At 37.6% G+C, this 19,765-nt stretch overlaps 1 protein-coding gene across 2 annotated transcripts in view; it reads right to left on the reverse strand.

Moving 5' to 3' along the window:
- LOC127965201 (fibroblast growth factor 14) overlaps positions 1 to 19,331 on the reverse strand; it is a 116,716-nt gene extending 97,385 nt beyond the window's left edge. The window contains exon 1 of one of the 2 annotated variants that reach the window (XM_052565866.1): positions 18,529 to 19,331. In XM_052565866.1, the coding sequence (XP_052421826.1) occupies positions 18,529 to 18,619 (91 nt within the window). In that variant the 5' untranslated portion in view covers positions 18,620 to 19,331. Of the gene's footprint in view, positions 1 to 5,089; positions 5,265 to 18,528 lie in introns of those variants that run through there. The other variant, XM_052565867.1, reaches the window with a different exon arrangement.
- Between the last annotated feature and the right edge of the window lie 434 nt (positions 19,332 to 19,765).

A 19,765-nucleotide genomic window follows, 5' to 3' on the forward strand; every position in this document is an offset into this window, starting at 1 on the left:
TGTTAATCCATGCATTTATGTCCTCAAAGTTAGATTATTGTAATGCTTTATTGGGTGGTTGTTCTGCATGCTTAGTAAACAAACTACAGCTAGTCCAAAATGCAGCAGCAAGAGTTCTTACTAGAACCAGGAAGTATGACCATATTAGCCCGGTCCTGTCATCGCTGCACTGGCTCCCTATCAAACATCGTATAGATTTTAAAATATTGCTTATTACTTATAAAGCCCTGAATGGACCCCAGTATTTGAATGAGCTCCTTTTACATTATACTCCTCTACGTCCGCTACGTTCTCAAAACTCAGGCAATTTGATAATACCTAGAATATCAAAATCAACTGCGGGCGGCAGATCCTTTTCCTATTTGGCGCCTAAACTCTGTAATAACCTACCTAACATTGTTTGGGAGGCAGACACACTCTTGCAGTTTAAATCTAGATTAAAGATTTTAATCATCTCTTTAATCTGGTTTACACATAACATACTAATATGCTTTTAATATCCAAATCCGTTTTTAGGATTTTTAGGCTGCATTAATTATGTAAACCGGAACCGGGGAACACTTCCCATGACACCCAATGTACTTGCTACATCATTAGAAGAATGGCATCTACGCTAATATTAGTCTGTTTCTTTCTTATTCCGAGGTCACCGTAGCCACCAAATCCATTCTGTATCCAGATCAGATGGTCACTGCAGTCACAACAGATCCAGTACGTATCCAGACCAGATGGTGGATCAGCACCTAGAAAGGACCTCTACTGCCCTGAAAGACAGCGGATACCAGGACAACTAGAGCCCCAGATACAGATCCCCAGTAAAGACCTTGTCTCAGAGGACCACCACGCTAAGACCACAGGAAACAGATGATTCTTCTGCAAAATCCGACTTAGCTGCAGCCTGGAATTGAACTACTGGTTTCGTCTGGTCAGAGGAGAACTGCCCCCCAACTGAGCCTGGTTTCTCCCAAGGTTTTTTTCTCCATTCTGTCACCGATGGCGTTTCGGTTCCTTGCCGCTGTCGCCTCTGGCTTGCTTAGTTGGGGTCACTTCATCTACAGTGATATCGTTGACTTCATTGCAAATAAATTCACAGACACTATTTAACTGAACAGAGATGACATCACTGAATTCAATGATGAACTGCCTTTAACTATAATTTTGCATTATTGACACACTGTTTTCCTAATGAATGTTGTTCAGTTGCTTTGACGCAATGTATTTTGTTTAAAGCGCTATATAAATAAAGGTGACTTGACTTGACTTGAATACCACTTGATGTTGACTTTGAACAAGTTAGGGTCCAATATTCAGGCATTGTATTAAAGTCTTCTCTTATCAACATACCAAGCATCTTCACAGAAACAAGCACGCATACATTCTTTCACAGCTTTTTACATAACTCCTCAATTTATAACATCTAAACAAGACAAAGACGGTGAGTCAAGATCACTCATTCAAACAGATTTCAAAAGGCAGTTCTGAAGTTCAGTTTCTTTAGTCAATGGATCCCAACTCTGTTGCTATGCCACCTTTAAGAGAGCCAACTATATTTAGATGGCCATTATTATGAGGCTTTTCACACATCACGACCAAGATAGATGGAGGAGGTGTAGTGACGACCTATCTTATGTTTGTTGAACGAGTGTTACGCAGTGGGGTGCCAATCTGACATCTGACGTCCCTTTCAATGTGTGCCATAACCTTGTGGGACAATGCACTTAAATATTCTCCTATAGTTAAACAAATCATCATTTCAAATTGTAAGAACAATGTTAAAGTAATTTCAAAGGAAGACCAAGTTATTACATTTTGATAAAAAATTGCAAACATTTTTTTTTCTTTGAATCAAAAGCAATGAATAATTCAAAATAAGACTAGGAATGTGCATTAAGAAAATAAACAGGGTAAATTTGGACTTTAATAAGGTAGTGTGGAGAAAGACTCACTGCTAATGAGCAAGTCATGTGGCTCCTCGAGCATGGACTACATCCAAAAGCCCTCAAAGACTGTCCTAATGGGCTCTTTTTAGTCATGAGAGAGAGGAACACTTCCTCTTTTGATGTTAATGTGATGCACTGACTGAGATGTGAAATAAAATCATGAAAATGATTTAGCAAAGATTTTTTTTTTGTTTTTTTGTTTTTGCATTAACATGCTTTGTTAGTTTCGAAAACAACATTCGCATCAACCAGTAAGGTTTTAAAGTTAGGATGGGGCTCGAGCTCAAACAACATTTAAATCAGGCAATCTGCTGCAAAAATGACAAACAACACAGTATTAAGTATCATTTAAAAAAAGTCAATTTGACTGATGCTCAATATTCAACTTTTACTGAAGCCACAATGTTGTGTGAAGAGCAAGCTGAAAATCAAATGGTTAGATGACTTCCTACAATACACTGTGATCCAGACCTCTGGAATGGCCATCAAAGTGCCATGAGAGTGTGGTTGGAGTCTCTTAAGTGGCACCCGATTATCAAAACATTCCTACGGCAATCAAGAGTTAGGCTAAGCATGTGCATGTATGCGTATGGATAAAGAGGGTTATTTGTAGAACTTGTGTGAGTGTGTGAACAAAACTATGAAACAGACCGCAGAGCGACAGCATGAATCTAAAGAACTGCTAATATTTAACGGCAGTAACGGCAGTTATTATTTGCTGTTCGGGTGCAGATCAGGCAATAAATAGGCACAGGCAGAGAGTGGATCCAATAGCCATGACTATTTTGACTCAGATCAGTCCTGCTGATAGGCAGCTGTTTTCAAACATGCTTATTAGTTTTCATGATCTGTAGTCTGAAGACCTTCAGAGGTTTCTATTTACAATTCTATTTTCAATTTACAATTTACAATGCAATTTGCAACATTCCAAATCATGCTCAGTGACTGTAGTGATTGACATCTTGATTATAAAGGGAGTACACTTTGTTGGCTTTCTGAATAGGCCTATAATCTATTCCAAATTTGAATAAAAGTTTCAAAGATTTTTCATCCTGCTAGAGAACCACTGGCTATATATACAAATGTAGAGTGAATTCACTAAAATATAATTCTGCAACATATTGTTTAAATGTAGCATGTCAATTCTCTCTCTCTCTCTCTCTCTCTCTCTCTCTGTGTGTGTATGAGAGAAAGCGGCGATTTGTGCACCTTCACATCGGAGTTTATGGTACATTCAATACAGCTGCGCTGCGTATCCATTGAGATGAACTGAGAAATATCACAGATCGCTTGACAGAGAAAGAAACTCTGAAGCCCTCAGTATGGCTTATTTCAGATGCTTTTTAAAAACGCTACAATTATTCAACTCGCCAAAGTGGCTAGTTGGAGTCACTGTGATACCCGCAACGGGCAAAATCCACCTGCATTTGGCGGGTGTTAATGTCAAGCCCTGATTGCAACGTATAAGATTATTTTTTTGTATACCTGATGTATCTGGTGTGTGGGTGCAGTTCAGGTTGAGGTCTTTATGTCAAATTGGTCAGATCAGGTATGGAATTAAATTAGTGCTGCTGTTGGATAAAAGGTTGGGTTTTCTTTTAAGTACTGCAGATGCGAGTTTACCAAACATGACCCATGCAGGACTTTGGGACGCAATATATTTCAAGGGAAATAAAATAGAACAAATGGGTGTGATGAAAATTATTTCTGTGGTTCAAATCAGTTTGTCCAAGCAGACTTTCCACAAAATTCGGCACACATTTTTAAAATGACAATATTAACATTTTGTCAACATTTGCATTAAGTACTATTAAACACTTCTATATATTCATAAACAAAGAAGAACTTTGCTAAGAGTATATCAGGGCCTAAAAGAGCAGCAAAATGGCTAATGACTGAAACAGTGTGAGTAACGGTGAGATCAGAAAGTGTATCCAGCAGAGATGGCAGCCCTGCAACCCTGCAGCACCAGGGTCTGCCCTTCTCTCAGGAGCACCTCTAATGAGACTCACTCATCTCACCCTCCAGACAGGTAAGGAGGATGTGAGGGGATGCCAGACGCAGTGAATGCATAATCGTATCATCCCCCCTACAAAGGCAATAATAAAAAAAAGAAGTAATGCTAAGTTAAAAACATGACCTTCCATTTTTATTATCTGCGATGCAGCGATTAGTTTAGTTTAGTCTGTCTGGCACTAGCTACTGATGTCTGTCTTCCCCGATATTTTTATGTGACTGCACATGATTTACACTTTGATTCACTGTTTATTTACAACCATGCAGAGAGAGGAAGAGGAAAATGAAGAGAGTTCTGCTCAAATCACTCATGTCTTTGTAACTCCCAAGTGAGTGAGAGAGAGAGAGAGAGAGAGAGAGAGAGAGAGAGAGAGAGAGAGAGAGAGAGGAAGGAATGGCAGATTTTGTTTGTGGATTCTGAAATTTTAATAATGCTTGATCAGCATATCTGCTGTGGTGTGTGATATTCGTCAGACATACACTGCTTCTCTGACTAACAGCAATCCTCTAGAGCAGTTTCTATAAATCACTTTTACAGTATATTAAAGGCTGTTGCCCATTTGATTATAAATTTGTTTGTTCATTCCCTTAAAAGTTCAGTCATTTACATGGTTTATGTTCAACTAGTAAGAAAACCAATTCATAAAATACATTTATAAAAACACGTTTATAAACTACAACTCATAATTATAATTTTACTTGTATGAATTGCATATTTACTGGTAAAAATCATTTGCAAATATCTTTATTTAAATATTTTTTTTACTGTGGAGCTCTATGATTAAACAAAACATTTGCTTTAAAAAAATTTTATAAGAAATATATCTAAAAGTGAAAACCAATGGAACTCATATGCAAACATATTATTGGTAAAAATTGAATTCTATATATGTGAGCCTGGAATTTTCACTAGCCAGAATTGAATTATGCATCCCTTGACCAGGAATTAGCATCAGAATTGCATTATAGATATCATCAATCTGAACCATTACTAGTCAAATTTCATTACTGAAATCTGATTGGAGTTTTGACTAGTCTAAATTACATTATGACTTGTAACTCTGGGGCATTAAAAGCCGGAACAGAGCTGTCGGTAACAACACAAAACAGCAGGCACACCAGGTTGCACTTACCCTGCACATCATGTTTGATTGCAGTGCGTATGCGTTTCTCAAAAATCTCTATCAACCCTGAAGTTTCCATTTTCCAGCCCTCTCAACATCAGCCAACCTTCACCAGCGGGGCTGAGCAGCCAGCATTGAGCTTGTGAATGCTAGCCATGCTCTTATGATCTCCTCAGGGGTAAGCAGCTGCTCTGTGGCACTGGTGGCCCACTAGAAACACTGATATGCTGTTGAATAATGATAACCTTTTGAGAAATGTCAAGTGTTACCAGTACAGTACATCTCTATCACTTAGATATTATGTTGTGCCTGATATTGTTCTTACAGGTCACACCAGACCATGTTGCCAATTTCCAGTAATAGCAGTCTCACCATGGAAACATAATGCTTGTTCAGTGCTGCGAAAAGCTGTCCAAAAAAAAAAAAAGTTACAGGGTTCAGACAGAGGCCTTCATGGGTCCAGTGCATCTCTTATTGACAAGGTAAGCTTGTACCTTCTGAGTCCTATTTTATTCAAGCCATTCTCACTCCCAATGAGTCAAACACTGTTGCTTGCGTAAGAGCCCTGCCAATCACTATGTAGATACAAAAGGGGTCAGCATCTTTATAGTGATATTGATAATAACCACGATAAACATTTGATTTTAAAACACTGACAGAAAGGGCATTGATGGTGCAACATCATTAGACAACTTGTCAACACTTAGAAAAATGCATTGAATTTATATATATATATATATATATATATATATTTTTTTTTTTTCTACACTTCTGGTCTATATTTGAAAAATGTTGACCAAAAATTACCCTAACCCTAACAATTTCAAAATTGTTCATACTTTTAGAAGTTAAAACAAAATTATTATTCAGACCCATCATAACCAATTAGATACTTTTTTAAGACCCTGTTGCCTGCAAATTGCCATTGTATACACTTATTCAATTTCTAGTATTTTGCCTTTTGTCCTGGAAAAAACATTCAAGTTTAACTTCTTAATTTTCTTCTGTTCTTTAAGAGTTCAATGTCACCTTCAATTATTTTCCAACTATTTCTCATTCTCTCCGGAAGTCTCCTCCTCCTCTCTATGGCCCCCTCTCTGTTTGAAAGCATCATTATTAGCGCAAGTATTCAATTACCCCTAGGGTAAATGAGTAAACACTAACAGTCCTCTGAATAATAGTAATTAATTATCTATAAGCCTACAATTAGCTGTGCTATGACGCCATACGCAATGGTATCATTACCAATTACCGTAAGAAAAAAAATGCCAAGGTAATTTACTATAGTAAGAGTTTACTCAACACTGCAAAATGAATTGCGGAATAAATTGAGCAGCCAATAATGCTGGATATAATAACTTCCTAAAGCTCAGCATAAAATGTTCACAAAGCTATCTAAGTGTAAACGTAAGGCTACAAAGCACAGGGGATGTCAATGATGATGGATGAATACGAAACTTGAAGACTAATGCGATTTTTCTTAAACAAAGCAGTTTGGAGTTGCTCCACAGCTTAGAGGCAGTGCTGCAAAAAGGCAGACATATTCTGCAAGAGGCGGTGTTACAATACTGTCAGCTGCACTGCAGCAAAAATTACACAGCACAACCTCCAGCAGCTCAGATCCCTGAGTAGACTGCTGGAAAAAGAGAAGGGGAGAGAGACAGAGAGAGACTCTACTCGCACACATACAGTCAAACTGAGAGACAACTGTTCTCTTTCACAGGTTATTCATACTGTTTACAATCCAAACAGCACTACAGTCAACCGCATGGTAGCCTGACAGCTAACACAAGCTACAGGCTAGGTTAGAGCTAAATAACATTTAATTACATTCAGTTTGACAACCAAAAAAAAAAAATATATATATATATACCCTCAGCTTGTCAGTTGGCACACGTGCTTTGACACACCGTAGTGAAATCCTGAAACACTAATGTGACTTTTGCATGCAGTAGGCTATTTCAACACAAAAATCTGTGTCTTATTCACTTAAGACACAATTAAGGCTGAGCTTAATTTTTTTTAAACACAAAGTGTTTGTGATCATTTTCTATTGATTATGGCTTTGATTTAGTTGTCAAATGATGATCCAGTGATGGAGGAGTGTTAAACCTGACCATATATTTAAAGTTGTAGTGAAACCAAGCACACTTTCTGTGTTTTAAAAAGCCAAAACGGGTACCTGGATTGCAGTCCCTGAAAAAAAAAGTATGTCAGGTCACGGTAGTCTGCTGCATCCTTCATAACCCAGTACTAAGAACAGCCCACAAGAACACATGTAACACATGGGGTGCTATAGTGATGTACGCATCTGGGAAAGTATGAAAGACTGAGAGCCAATCAGAGTTGATCGATGAACTATCACTATTGTGTCATTTAAAAATTGTGACTCTAAACCTTAGGTTGCACCTGAAGATCTGAACCTGTATTAAGTGCTAAAAGTGTAAATAAACATTAACTTAGCTAACTGCCTTAGTAAAACGAGCAGAGAGGAAAGCATACTGCATCATGCTGGAGATATCAAAAAGCTCTTTGCAATCCTTGCAAAAAAACAACAACAAAAGAAAACAATAATGTAAAATAATACATGGTATAATGAGATTATATCATTTCAAGCCTCTATTTTATGGGTAGAAAGAAGAAAAACTCTCTTTCAGAGGAAACAATCTTTCGTCACTCCAACATTATCCTGAAATCCATGAATGTCTGGTTCTTCTATCCATGCTCTTGGTCTTGGAGTTGGTAGGAATCATTTCGTTTAGAGCCGTCACACACTATAACGTCTGAAACACGTGTCACAGATTGTAACGCTTACATAAATGTGTGATTCCGCACATTGTTGCATTCTGAAATGTAACACAGGTTTTGCATGACACGCATTTGCTGCATTCTCACCACAAGGGGCAAGACACCACAGCAGGCATTAGCGTAAATGTTTTCTGCAGTCATTTTTTTTTTAAATCTTTTTTAGGTCAACCACTGTCATGCCACAGCAACATTTTGGGCATTTTTTCAAACATTCACATCTGCGTTTGAGTGCCTGGCCTAAGAATGAAAGCAAATTGCCAAATACATGTGGTGTGGGGGGAGGGTCACTCCAAAATCAATGCTGTCTGTATCACAGGAGAAGTGGCGTATGGTTAGGAGTCACTATCAAGCTTCTCGCGGGTGATTCGCATTGATGACTACATAAGGAAACCCAGACGGGTTGCTGAGAAGGAGGAAAGTCTGTAAGCAGTTCTGACAGATGAAAAGATCTGGCTGGTGCAGAGGAGTTGTTTGATTTCAACAGGGTGCAGCAACCATTTCAACAAAAAGGGAAAATAAGGTGTCTCACACACCTAAATCATACAACCTACGGATATTTTTCTGTTAGTCTAGCACAGCTGTATAGGTCTACGCTGTGCAGATTTAGGTGTTCTCCAGCTTGTTAGAATGTTGGTGGGGGGGGGGGGAGTCAATCTTACACATGACTGTTAACATCACCACTACTAGCTCAACTTTGCTCAATTATAGCAGAATATAAAAGGTACTATTTTCAAGAAGGTTATGTAAGTGCAAGCTCCATGCTACTGAATTACTCCATTATCATCTGGCCTGAATAGACACAAGCCTGATGTAACAAATATACAGGACCTATTCAGTCAATGTGATTACCACAAATTACATTTCAAAAGGAAATTATGTACCAAGCCATTAAGCATGATGACATGGCCAAAAAAAAACACACAAAAATAAATCTCATGCTTGAGGCATCTGGTAGGCTCTGGTCAGGTTTATGAAACTGTACAGGCAGTTTAGCATTTGTGTAGAGAGATCAGCCTCTCAATGAAATATTCAAAAAAAAATTTTTTTGCATTGGCCAGCAACTACTATTGTGCCATTATAGTGTGCATCCTTAAAATTTTGTGTTTTTCATGATCCATACAGTTTCATAAAAAGAATGAAACAATTGATATATTATACTCTAATATATAAAATGCATAATATCATCTAATATTTCTGGAAATAGCCCATTTGATAAAATGTTTACAGGTAATTTATACTGAAAATCAAATTCTATAAAAAAAAAATTATTTCAATTATAATTACAGTTCACCATTTTATGTGCTTCCTCAATTCAAATTGTATGGAAATAGGATTTAAAAGGCTTTCTCAATTCAGTTCTGAATGGCAACGCTGCTTACTGCATCATCTCTGATCTGGAGCACAGTCGCAGTCACAATCACAGAATCATTGTGTGACAAAAACATCTCTCGTTCGTATCATTCATTTTAATTTGATTCTCTATCATAAAGTGTGATCGGAGTTAGAAAGCCTATCGCTTTATATGAATCCATGTCCTGGAGCATGAAGAAGCTTGGTGTGCTCAAAAATCAGAGCACTGTATCAGATAATGACTGGAGCTCCTGCTCAGTCATGTGACCTGGACTCTAGAGCTGAAATAAAGCTGAGATGTGTCCTGGGTAAAACAGAGACAGGACAACTGCATAATTCCCTATCCCACTACAGTAGCCCAGGACATGGAAGACTGCAGAAACACTAGAACTGGGAACCTGGGACCCTCTAAATTGCCGTATGATTTATTGAAGCACTCTCAAACATGCTGTTACAAGCCATGTGAGAACGATCCACTTTAATCAGTGGGGATCATTTCTGACAACATAAAAAAAGAAGGTTGAGCACACCTTTCTTACAGTTGCGATTTATGGTTCTGTGTGTACATGCAATGACGATGATTTATTCCTGCTGCATGTGATATGAGTGCATCACAGAACCTCAGCAGTCAGAATAAAGGCAAAACTTTCACAGATCATTTATCCTTGAAATGATATTGTTAAATATGACTCCAGAGCAACACTGAGTCCTGCTGAAATAAATTTGATAGCTTAATAGTTAAAGGGGAAATATTACAACTGTTAAGTAACAGCAAATTGAATGCATTCAATAAAAGTACAGCCGAGATTTATGTCTTCTGGAAACCTTGGACGGAAAGCATAAACATGAATACAATCTAAATTACAGCCTAAATGTAAAGTAAATACTGTAATAAATTAATGTTTTAACACCTTTTACCTCGAGAGCTATTTGTAATGCATTTGCAAAATTTATTATGCTATAAAGTAATAATAAAAAACTAAACTGTTAGATTATGTTCTCGGTCTTAATGAATTCAGCGGTAATTCGTGTTAAGCAAACATTATTCTTTTTGTGCAAAAATATTATTACAATCAGAAGATTTCTTATAAACTATGAGAGAGAGGTATTTGAAACCTCGTGGAAGTAAGAAGTTATAATCGCACATGTTGCATTTATGATATATAGACAATAGCATATGTACTAATCAAGACTGTTGTTCAACCCTTGAGCATTGATGGATGCAAGTACAGAGAGCACTTGCTTTGTCCTCTGAGGGTATCAAGGCTAATGCCACCTTTCAGGGCAGCCGGCCAAGAGCAATCAAACTCTGCCTGCTTTGCTGTGCCATGTGACGCTGCAGCATGGAGCCACAGGAGCAACTTGATGGCAGCTTTATGTAAATGTCCACTGCATCTAATGTGTAGCAGAGGGGCCATGGTCCATCCTTGTTTTAATTGGACTGCTCTATATGTAAAGTTTATTCCATTAATGTGGCCAGAGAGAAACATGAGACAGGCCATGAATATTATCGGCAAATACAGCTTTGAGTGGAAGAAGCACTTTCGGAGACTTCGAACAACTCTTAACCCTGCAGCATGCTGCAAATGCAGCAATCAGTTACATCAGACAACTGTGGGCAATTTTAGCAAAATAGCTCAAAAAGTATGACTTTTAGTCGTACAACAACCACCACTAAAGTTTCATTACATTGACACAATGGAATTAAAACTGCTTTTGTCGTTGCGACAAAAAAAGACCCTGCATAATAATATTTCAGCTCTTTTCTAATTAGTATGTTTCGCAATATAGTGGATTTCAAATATTACTCCAACAGCAACAATGTTTTCTGCACGAACATGAGAACTGCATGAAGCAATTATACTTCAGCAATATTCAGATATTTCACCATCCAGCAAGATCATTTTACCCCTTAGTGCAAAGTGCGCAAGAAAGGCGTCCACTAACAAAGAGGTGATGCTGACAAGGCTATGAATAAAAGAAAAAGAAACATTTGAAATAGCAGAACCCACTAGTTTACAATAGAAAAACAATGCTGACATGGCTATGAACAGCAGAAAAAGAAACAGTTTAAGGAGCCAGTAGTTTGTGAGAGTGATGAATAGTGAGAAAAGGATTCATTATGCCACTATGAGATGAAACTTGTGCTTCACCAATTATGACATACTCACTGTCTGCAATGTTTCCTGGGTGATTCTTCATTTAGAGGCAACTGACTACTTGAAATCTTGACAAATGTATCTTCTTCATTACATTATAAGATCATGACCTTCAAGTGGATGTCAGTTTAATGTGTGGTGATGTGGATTTGACCACATGGTGTGCGATAATAATGTGAGTTTTCCATTTTGAAAAAAAAAAAAAAAAAACATTCGGGCAAAACTTGGACTTGCTAACACAAGAAGTAAGCTAGCAGCCAGTTAACTGTTAAACTTAACAGAATTTCAATTGCTCAAAAAGAGTTGCACAAATAGCTAGTTCTGGAAAATGGTTCCTCAGATTATTAAAATCTTTTTTAAACTAAAAATTGTAAGAAATGTTCACTGAATTTTTAATCTGTGGCATTTCAACAAAAAAAACACCTTTTAGAACTTAAAAAATAAAATAATAATGAATAAATAGTTTATACACAATACACACAATACACAGAAGACAAACTGACTTGAGTTACAGTCACACTACTGAAAAGGCAGTTGAGGTTAGAAGCATTGTTGGCAAGTTCTTATATTGTTTGTTGGTAATAAGTATGGCACCACGACTGCAGTATCCAACTGTTGCATACTGTCCAGTCACATCGTTAGCTGACACGTTGCATTGCTGTGCATTTGCATAAAGTTGAACTCTGCTCAAATCTGGTGCATTGCCAGTGGTCACATATGTCGACTCAAATCGCCAACTGTCATTGAAAATGAATGACTTCTGGACACTTTGTTGCTGTAAGTCACTGTCAGTGTAAATACACCAAACAGGCTATTTGACAGCATCCATACCACTATAGCCCTCTAGTTACTCGTCATTGACGTCCCCTTTAACCTAGCCAAGAGTTCCTGATTAACGCAACAGGCAAGAGGAAGTTAGGCAGTTAGTCTGTTGAGAGGGAAGGACAAAGGAAATAATTAGGAAGCTAAAAACAAGTACTCACATACATAAAATACTACACCGCAATTCAGAGATTCACTGTAGCAGATTGCAGTGAAATATTTATTTTGTGATATTTAGGAGCAGGTGATAACAGGTCAGGGTGTCATATGTCAAGAGAAAAAGCAGAGGCCTTGGCAGATAATTCAGCACGAGCTAAGTTTTGTAAATGGGATTGTAATTTTTAAAGTGCACTAATGGCAGCACTGCAGAGCATCTAAACATTCAAGGGCACCTTTACCTGCACTGGACATCACTGTATGAAGAGGATTGTTATATTGACGAGGGTCAAATTGGCAGCCAAACTGAAAGAGTATTGATTACAGCAGAAGCCTAGATTTGATTTTGCTCATAATTTAGTTGAATGTACAGAAAAGCATAAAGTGCTAGCCAGTATTTGTAAGATGTGACTCAAGATTCTAGCTGATATGGAAATAGTAACTCAAGGTATTAACACATTTCTTAGCTGTTTAAACTACACACAGTCAAAATTCTAAATGCTTAGACAGAGTTACGACAATAAGCTCAGTGGTTGAAATGAGGTAAGTGAACTATCAAGGTAATCATATTCATACTGTGTTGTGTCCGCTTGCATGTAAATCTGAGTCCAAACTAGCCATGAAGGCAACGAGCAAGAGTACAGTTACCTGGTTTCTACTTCTGCAGCACTGAGCTGTACACCCCAACTCACAGTTAAATCTTATTGGTTCAAAAACTCACTCCATGTACAGTTTATTATACATGAAATGGTCTCTACTTTCACTCTAAGTATGTATACACAAATGACTTTTACCCGAAAACTTGTTGCATAACACTTAATTAATAAACGATGGTAAGCATTAATAATTACTACAAATCATACGCTATTGTTCAAGCATCTTCTTTTCTTTTTTTCTTAATAATATTTTTATTCAGCAGGGATGCATTAAACTGATCAAAAGTGACAGTAAAAACATCTATAATGTTACAATGGCAATTTTATTTTTATAGCACTATTTACTACAACCAGAGTTGAACAATGTGCTTTACAACAGAATAACTAAAAACTGCAATAACACAATGAAAAATAAAAACAGTAAAACCAAGAACAAGGAGAGAGAAAGAAATGAAAATCATAACATCCAGCAAAAATATGAAAATATAAAGGATGAAGAGTGCTTCAACAAGAATTAAAAGCCTTATTCAACATATAGGTTTTTCATTTAGACTTAAAAATAGCCAAAGATGAAGCCATTCTAATAAAAATGGGCAGATCATTCCAGAGTCTTGGTGCAATTGTAGCAAAAGTGCGATCACCCCTGCACTTTGTCTTGGGGACAAACAAGTCTCTGGTTAGAGTACTGGAGAAATCTGATTGCATTGTGCTTAATCAGTAAATCAGAGGCTATATAATGGAGCCATAACATTTAGGGACTTACAGTATAGACAATAAGTAAAATTTTTAAATCTACTCTGGAACGCGCAGGCAGCCAGTCTTAAGACTGTAAAACCGGAGTAACATGTTTCTGTTTATGAATCCTGGTCAAAAGTCTAGCTGCCGCATTCCGAACCAATTTGGGATAAAGCTTTTTGACTAATCCCAGCATACAGTGAGTTACAGTAATTTAATCTGGAAGTAATAAAAGCATGAATCACTTTCTTAAAGTTTTTAAAAGAAAGAAAAGTCTTCGCTTTAGACAGGAGCTGCAACTGAAAAAAAGGATGATTGAACCACAGAGTTCATCTGACTTCAAACTTCAGATGTTCATCAAAAACCACATACAAATTTTTCACATATTGCTTAAAACGAGATGATAACCCACCAAGGTTCGGGTTGGGAGCAGTCAAGGAATCTGAGGGTTGAAAAACAATAATTTATATTTTTTCCTCACTGAAATAAAAAAAAATGTTTAGCAAAACCCATGCCTTTACATCTGTCAAACAGGCCCGGAGAGCATCCAGTCCATCTGAATTCCTTTTTATAGGATTAACTTGTGTATCTTCAGCATAACAATGGAATGACAGCCCATATTTTCTAAAAATTAAACCAAGTGGAATCATATATAAAGAAAAAAGGATTAGTGGCCAAAATATATCCTTGGGGAACCCCACAGGTTAATACAGCATCACTATGATCTCATATCTTAACTGAAAAAGTTACATAGGTAAGATAAGATTTAAACCACTCCAATGCATTGGCTGTAATACCAGCACTGCATTCCAATCAATTAATAATGACAGCATGATCAACATTATCAAATGTGGCAGTAAGATCTAAAAGAACAAGAACAGCGTAGTTGCCTGAGTCAAATGTTAATAGTATATCAATAAAAAACCTCCAACAATGCAGTCTCAGTAGAGTGATATTTTCTGAAACTAGACTGAAAAACCTCAAATATCAGCTAGAGAAGTTTGCAATTGTTCAAGAACTGTTTTTTGCAGAATTTTTGTAATGAACGACCAATTGGAAATGGGCATAAAATCTGCTAAAACAATAGGATCCATGCCCTGTTTTTAAGCAAAGGATGAACACTTGCATGTTGTAGCAGCTCAGGAATAGTACCAGTTTCTAAGCAGCAATTTATCCAGAGTCAAAAGATATGGACCCACAACATCCAGAACTTGTTTAAGAAAATATGGAGGAATCACATCATTTGAGATAGATAAGATGATCCACTAATTCTATAAAATTGTTTTCAGTAATAGGAGTAAAACTAGGGGGAGTTGAAGGGTCAGACTGAACAGGATTTATCCCCATTTCTAAATCGTATCTTATTAAAAAAAAAAAAAACTTTAGAAAATCATCACATGATAGCAAAGACACTTCTGAAGAAGAGCAAATGAAGGGATTGAAAGTGGAATTGATAATGTCAAAATGAGTTTTTGGCTTATGACAGCTTTGCCTTATTTATAATTTCAGTGAAATACCTTGATTTCGCCATTTTTACAGTTGTCTGGTATTGAGATAATGAGTCTCTTAGCATTTGCAATGAGACCTAGAGTCTGTCCTTTTTCCATTTTCGATCAAATCTAATACAGATTTGCCTAAGAGAGCGAGTAGTATCATCTAACCATGGCTCAGATTCAAAATATCTCTATTTAAAATGTATTATGTTTTAAAAAAAAGTAGTTTCCACAAAGCTATTATGCAGCACAACTTTTTTCAACACTGACATGAATTAGTAATGTTTCTTGTGCAACAAATCAGCATATTAGAATGATTTCTAATTGTGACACTGAAGACTTCAGCTTCCATCACATCACACTCGAATTAAAGGCCGGGCCCAAGTATATCTATGAAACAAGCAATTATAGAAACATGGGCATGGACTATTGAGACTAATCAGACTATTGTAGCAATACCTAAGTAACCATCATCTACACTACTCTGCAGTAGTAACCACACAGCGACACACTTAAAATCACTCAGAGCATCTTAGCAACTACTTGGTCATGATCAGGCAATCACCCACAGCATCCTAACATCATAAAAGCAAGTTCTGCACATGGAAGAACCTTGAAAAAAAAGGCTAAGGCCTAAGGCTAAGGCCTATAAAGCACAAAAGAAGCTAAATGTACTTAAAAGCAAAATATTCAATCATTGTGTATCTGACAAAGAAGGTGTTTATAATGTTTCAAATTCTTTTGTTTCCACTATAAGCCACATTTTATCATTTTATTTTAAATGGAGAATGAAACGGTCCTGACAAACATGAAATTTCCATTATGAGTTATTACTGCCGCTGTTTTGACCACAGTGGATTAGTAGGTAGCAGACTATTTGGGCTTTTAAGCAGAGTTTGAGGACGCTTTGATCAAAAGAAAAAGAAAAAAAACGAAGGATGGCTTACAGCAAGACTGGACCGTTATCTCAGATTATACTGATAGTCAGTGAGAGTCCACACAATAGAGACATAATACACCCATCCCACAATAAACAGAGAAATAAACTAGAGGAACAGCCAGATAAATGGACTAATGCATCATACAGTTTAATTCAGCAACTGGATGTCACATTAATTCCACACACACACACACACAAAGTTTTTGGTGCAATTTTGCTGCAATTTGTTCATGCATAATCTAAAGACAACTCTAACAGTCTTGATTCTTGGATTGACATGAGGGTGAATCATGAAAAATATATAAATATAATAATAATTTTTATTTTCTGGGTGAACTATGCCTTTAAAAGACTCAGTAGTTGGTACAGGCTGAACTGAATGTGTGTACGTTTCTTTGACCCTACAAGTTGTGATGCAGAAACATGCAGGAAAAAAAAATTGTGTGTGTGTGTGTGTGTGTGTGTGTGTGCGTGAGTGTGTAAAAGCTCTTTCATTTAATATTTTTTCGAGGAATGATCTAACAGCGTTATGACAAACTATTCTATAAATAAATGTCATCTGAGAACAGATTGTCTAGTTAAAGTGAATCCTATGAGTCTTCTACACTTATAAAAGAACCAAAAACTAAGCTGCAGCCATGACAGGCATTCATGAATGAAAGGTTATATGCAGCCCTTCACTTGCATCCTTGCTTACAAGTTCTGTAGCGCCACGCGCAGATTCCAGCAGGTTGAGAACCAACCTGTGTTTGCCTCAGTCCTACAGCATCAGCAAACACAAACCTTCATTGCAATCCAAATTTCCAAGTGCAAGACTTTGTCCCTGCCAGGAAAACATTAGCCAACACAAGGCTATCAGAAAGTGCCATCTGCTGGAACAGAAGCCGGCCATTGAAACCACTTTTTTAAACTCTGGAAAAACATTGCCTGTGACTTCTCCCCCCAAAAAAGAAGCAAGATCATCAAGGGAACATTTCATATAAGAAGGTGCTAACTGATATGACTGAGATGTTGAATACAACAGAACTAAACTACAGTGACTACACTTCATGTGGCGCCTGCTGCATGTTGTGATTCTAAAAATACAGTCTGTGTGCAGTAGACTATAACCAGCAGGCCCCGGCTGCTCTCTGCTCTCTTCATTAATGTAATGCAGCTAAGACCGTAATAGCCATGGTAAACTAATCAAAAACCTCATGCTTTGCTACTTCTAATCACTGACAGAGTAAAGAAAATTATGGTTTCATTTCATCTTTAACACGTCACCCTGGACATTACTGCTAGAGAAAGACAATCACAGCTAGCTGTGATTGAACTTCGATCCTAAACTGTATTTTGCAGTAACAGCTTTCATTTGAACAGAGATTTGCCTGATAAATTTGCTCTTTACCTATCTGTGTTACCAATAAAATTTCTGCAGGATTTAATCAAATCAATTCATGTGTGATATTTCACACATTGTTAGGTATTTTCTATCAAAAAGACAAAACATTCTCAAAAGTTGTTAGATAAAAATTAATAAACAATGCTTTTGGAATATACAATGATGTGCTATAGTATTATAATAAAAGCAATCACAGTGTCAAGAATGACAGAGCGTCCATTAAACTACAATGGAAAAATGTGTCATGTCAGCATGGGAAAACTGCTATGATCTACTACGCTGCAGTGTCAACGTCTAGGAAAGAAGGTGTCAACATCAACTTAGGACTCCCACCCGTCCCCTCACGCTCTGCACAGTTTTCCTATGTGTCCGTATTTCTCAACAGCTTTGTTCAATTAAAACTGCGCAAGTGTGCCCTACAGACCGCCTTGTTGTGATTTGTTTTTGGGGAATGTGTGTCGAAACAAACTGAACTGTATCCATCTTGCTGAGAAACAACAGGGTAGCTGTATGTATGTTTTGACTGGAATAAACTGCAAGCTAATGATCTCCTATAATGAGGAGAAAGAGACAAATGACATGAGGTCTTTGCACAGCACATAATCACGTTAGAATAAATGCTGCACACGAAAGCCAGAGAGCAGCATCACTTTAAGTGATGCAGGACTGAGAAGGATGCTGCAGCATCCCTGAAATGAACCAAAAAGCATGTTTCACACACATATGGCCCGAGTAAGACTGTTCAACCTGTCTTATCACTACATACCTGTGGGATTTAGTTGAAAAATAAAAGTTGGGTGTTAAAGCCTTCGGCTGTAATATCTATGATTGCTCTCACCACTAGTGCTCAAGTTATTCTCAGCTTGCCTGCATTCACTGACTTGCTGCACAAATTTGACTGCAGATCAGCACACATAGAGGGGAAGAAGACGCAATGGCTCTTACCACTTGGGTTCTTGTTCTTCTTAAGACTCTTGCCACAAAGACACTGCAGCATATGCGTTCCTTTGCTGAAAATGTTCCAAAGAAACCACATTGATTTGGGCGAGGAGCGATCCAACAGCTTAGACACCCTGATAAAGAACAGATCCCTGCAGTTGCATAATAATAAGAACACAATGGGATGCTCAGATTTCCAGTAGTGTCATAGAAAAATATGTATTACTATCCCAGCGTCTTCATGCAAGAGGTAAAATATTCTTTTAGACCTGGCAAAACAAAGGTATTCTTCTTAGTAATAAAGGTTGGTCGGTCATAAAAATAGATAGGCTACTCTATAAATTGCATGTGCTGCAGAGGGGGAACGTGCAGCCCGTTATAAACTAACGTGAAAGACACGGCGGATCTTTGCGTTCTCTGTTAGTTCATCACTCAAATGAAGGGTGGATGGATGTGCACGGCATCAGAAGCCTGGAGGGGATGCATCCCATTTAAAAGCAGCGATACCTCCGAGCAAAGCGCACATTTCCAGCATCAGCTCAGTGTCTCTCAGGGAAGTCTTCCTAAAACCTGCTGCTGTTGCTGTTGCTGCTTCTGCTGTTGCTGTTGCTGCTGGTCAGTAATATCCATGAGCTTTCATCAATGTGAAAGCACTGCACTGATGCTGAGGATGCGGTTGGAGTGTGGCTTGATGTTTCACCTGTGCATTACTGATCCCGTTGCCTCCCGAAAAGTATCTCTCACGTATTCCTCTTTGCCTTGGATCTGTGTTGGATATAGACGAGAAGGAGGAGGGGCTGAATTGAAAGATTGCCTTTCCATTACGTAAAACACGTGGTTTGGGCTCTGGCATATCACTGACGCTTTCGGCATTTCGGAATAGAGTAGCGTTGGGAAATCCGGTGCATTTTAGTAAATCGGTTCGTTCGAACATTTTACGCTTCATTCTGCTGCACTTGTAGCAGTTAATATTTGCCTATTACCGCTATGTTCTCGATTACTTTATATAAATGAAGTTGTAGTGGTAAGTGAATTTTAATATTTTAAAAAACATGTGTAGCCTAACAGTATGATTCCACCATAATTTAAAACCTGTATGTTTGTTACGCCATATATATTTTCTTCGTGAAAAACTGGTTAACAAATCGAAAAAAAAAATCAGACCTTAGTGTTTCATTCTCAAAAGGATTTACAAATGTTTCGTAAATGGAATCGGTTCCTTTGAACCAGACCTGTTCGTTTG

Source organism: Carassius gibelio, chromosome B9, assembly GCF_023724105.1.
Source record: "Carassius gibelio isolate Cgi1373 ecotype wild population from Czech Republic chromosome B9, carGib1.2-hapl.c, whole genome shotgun sequence".
Classification (NCBI taxonomy): Eukaryota; Metazoa; Chordata; class Actinopteri; order Cypriniformes; family Cyprinidae; genus Carassius; species Carassius gibelio.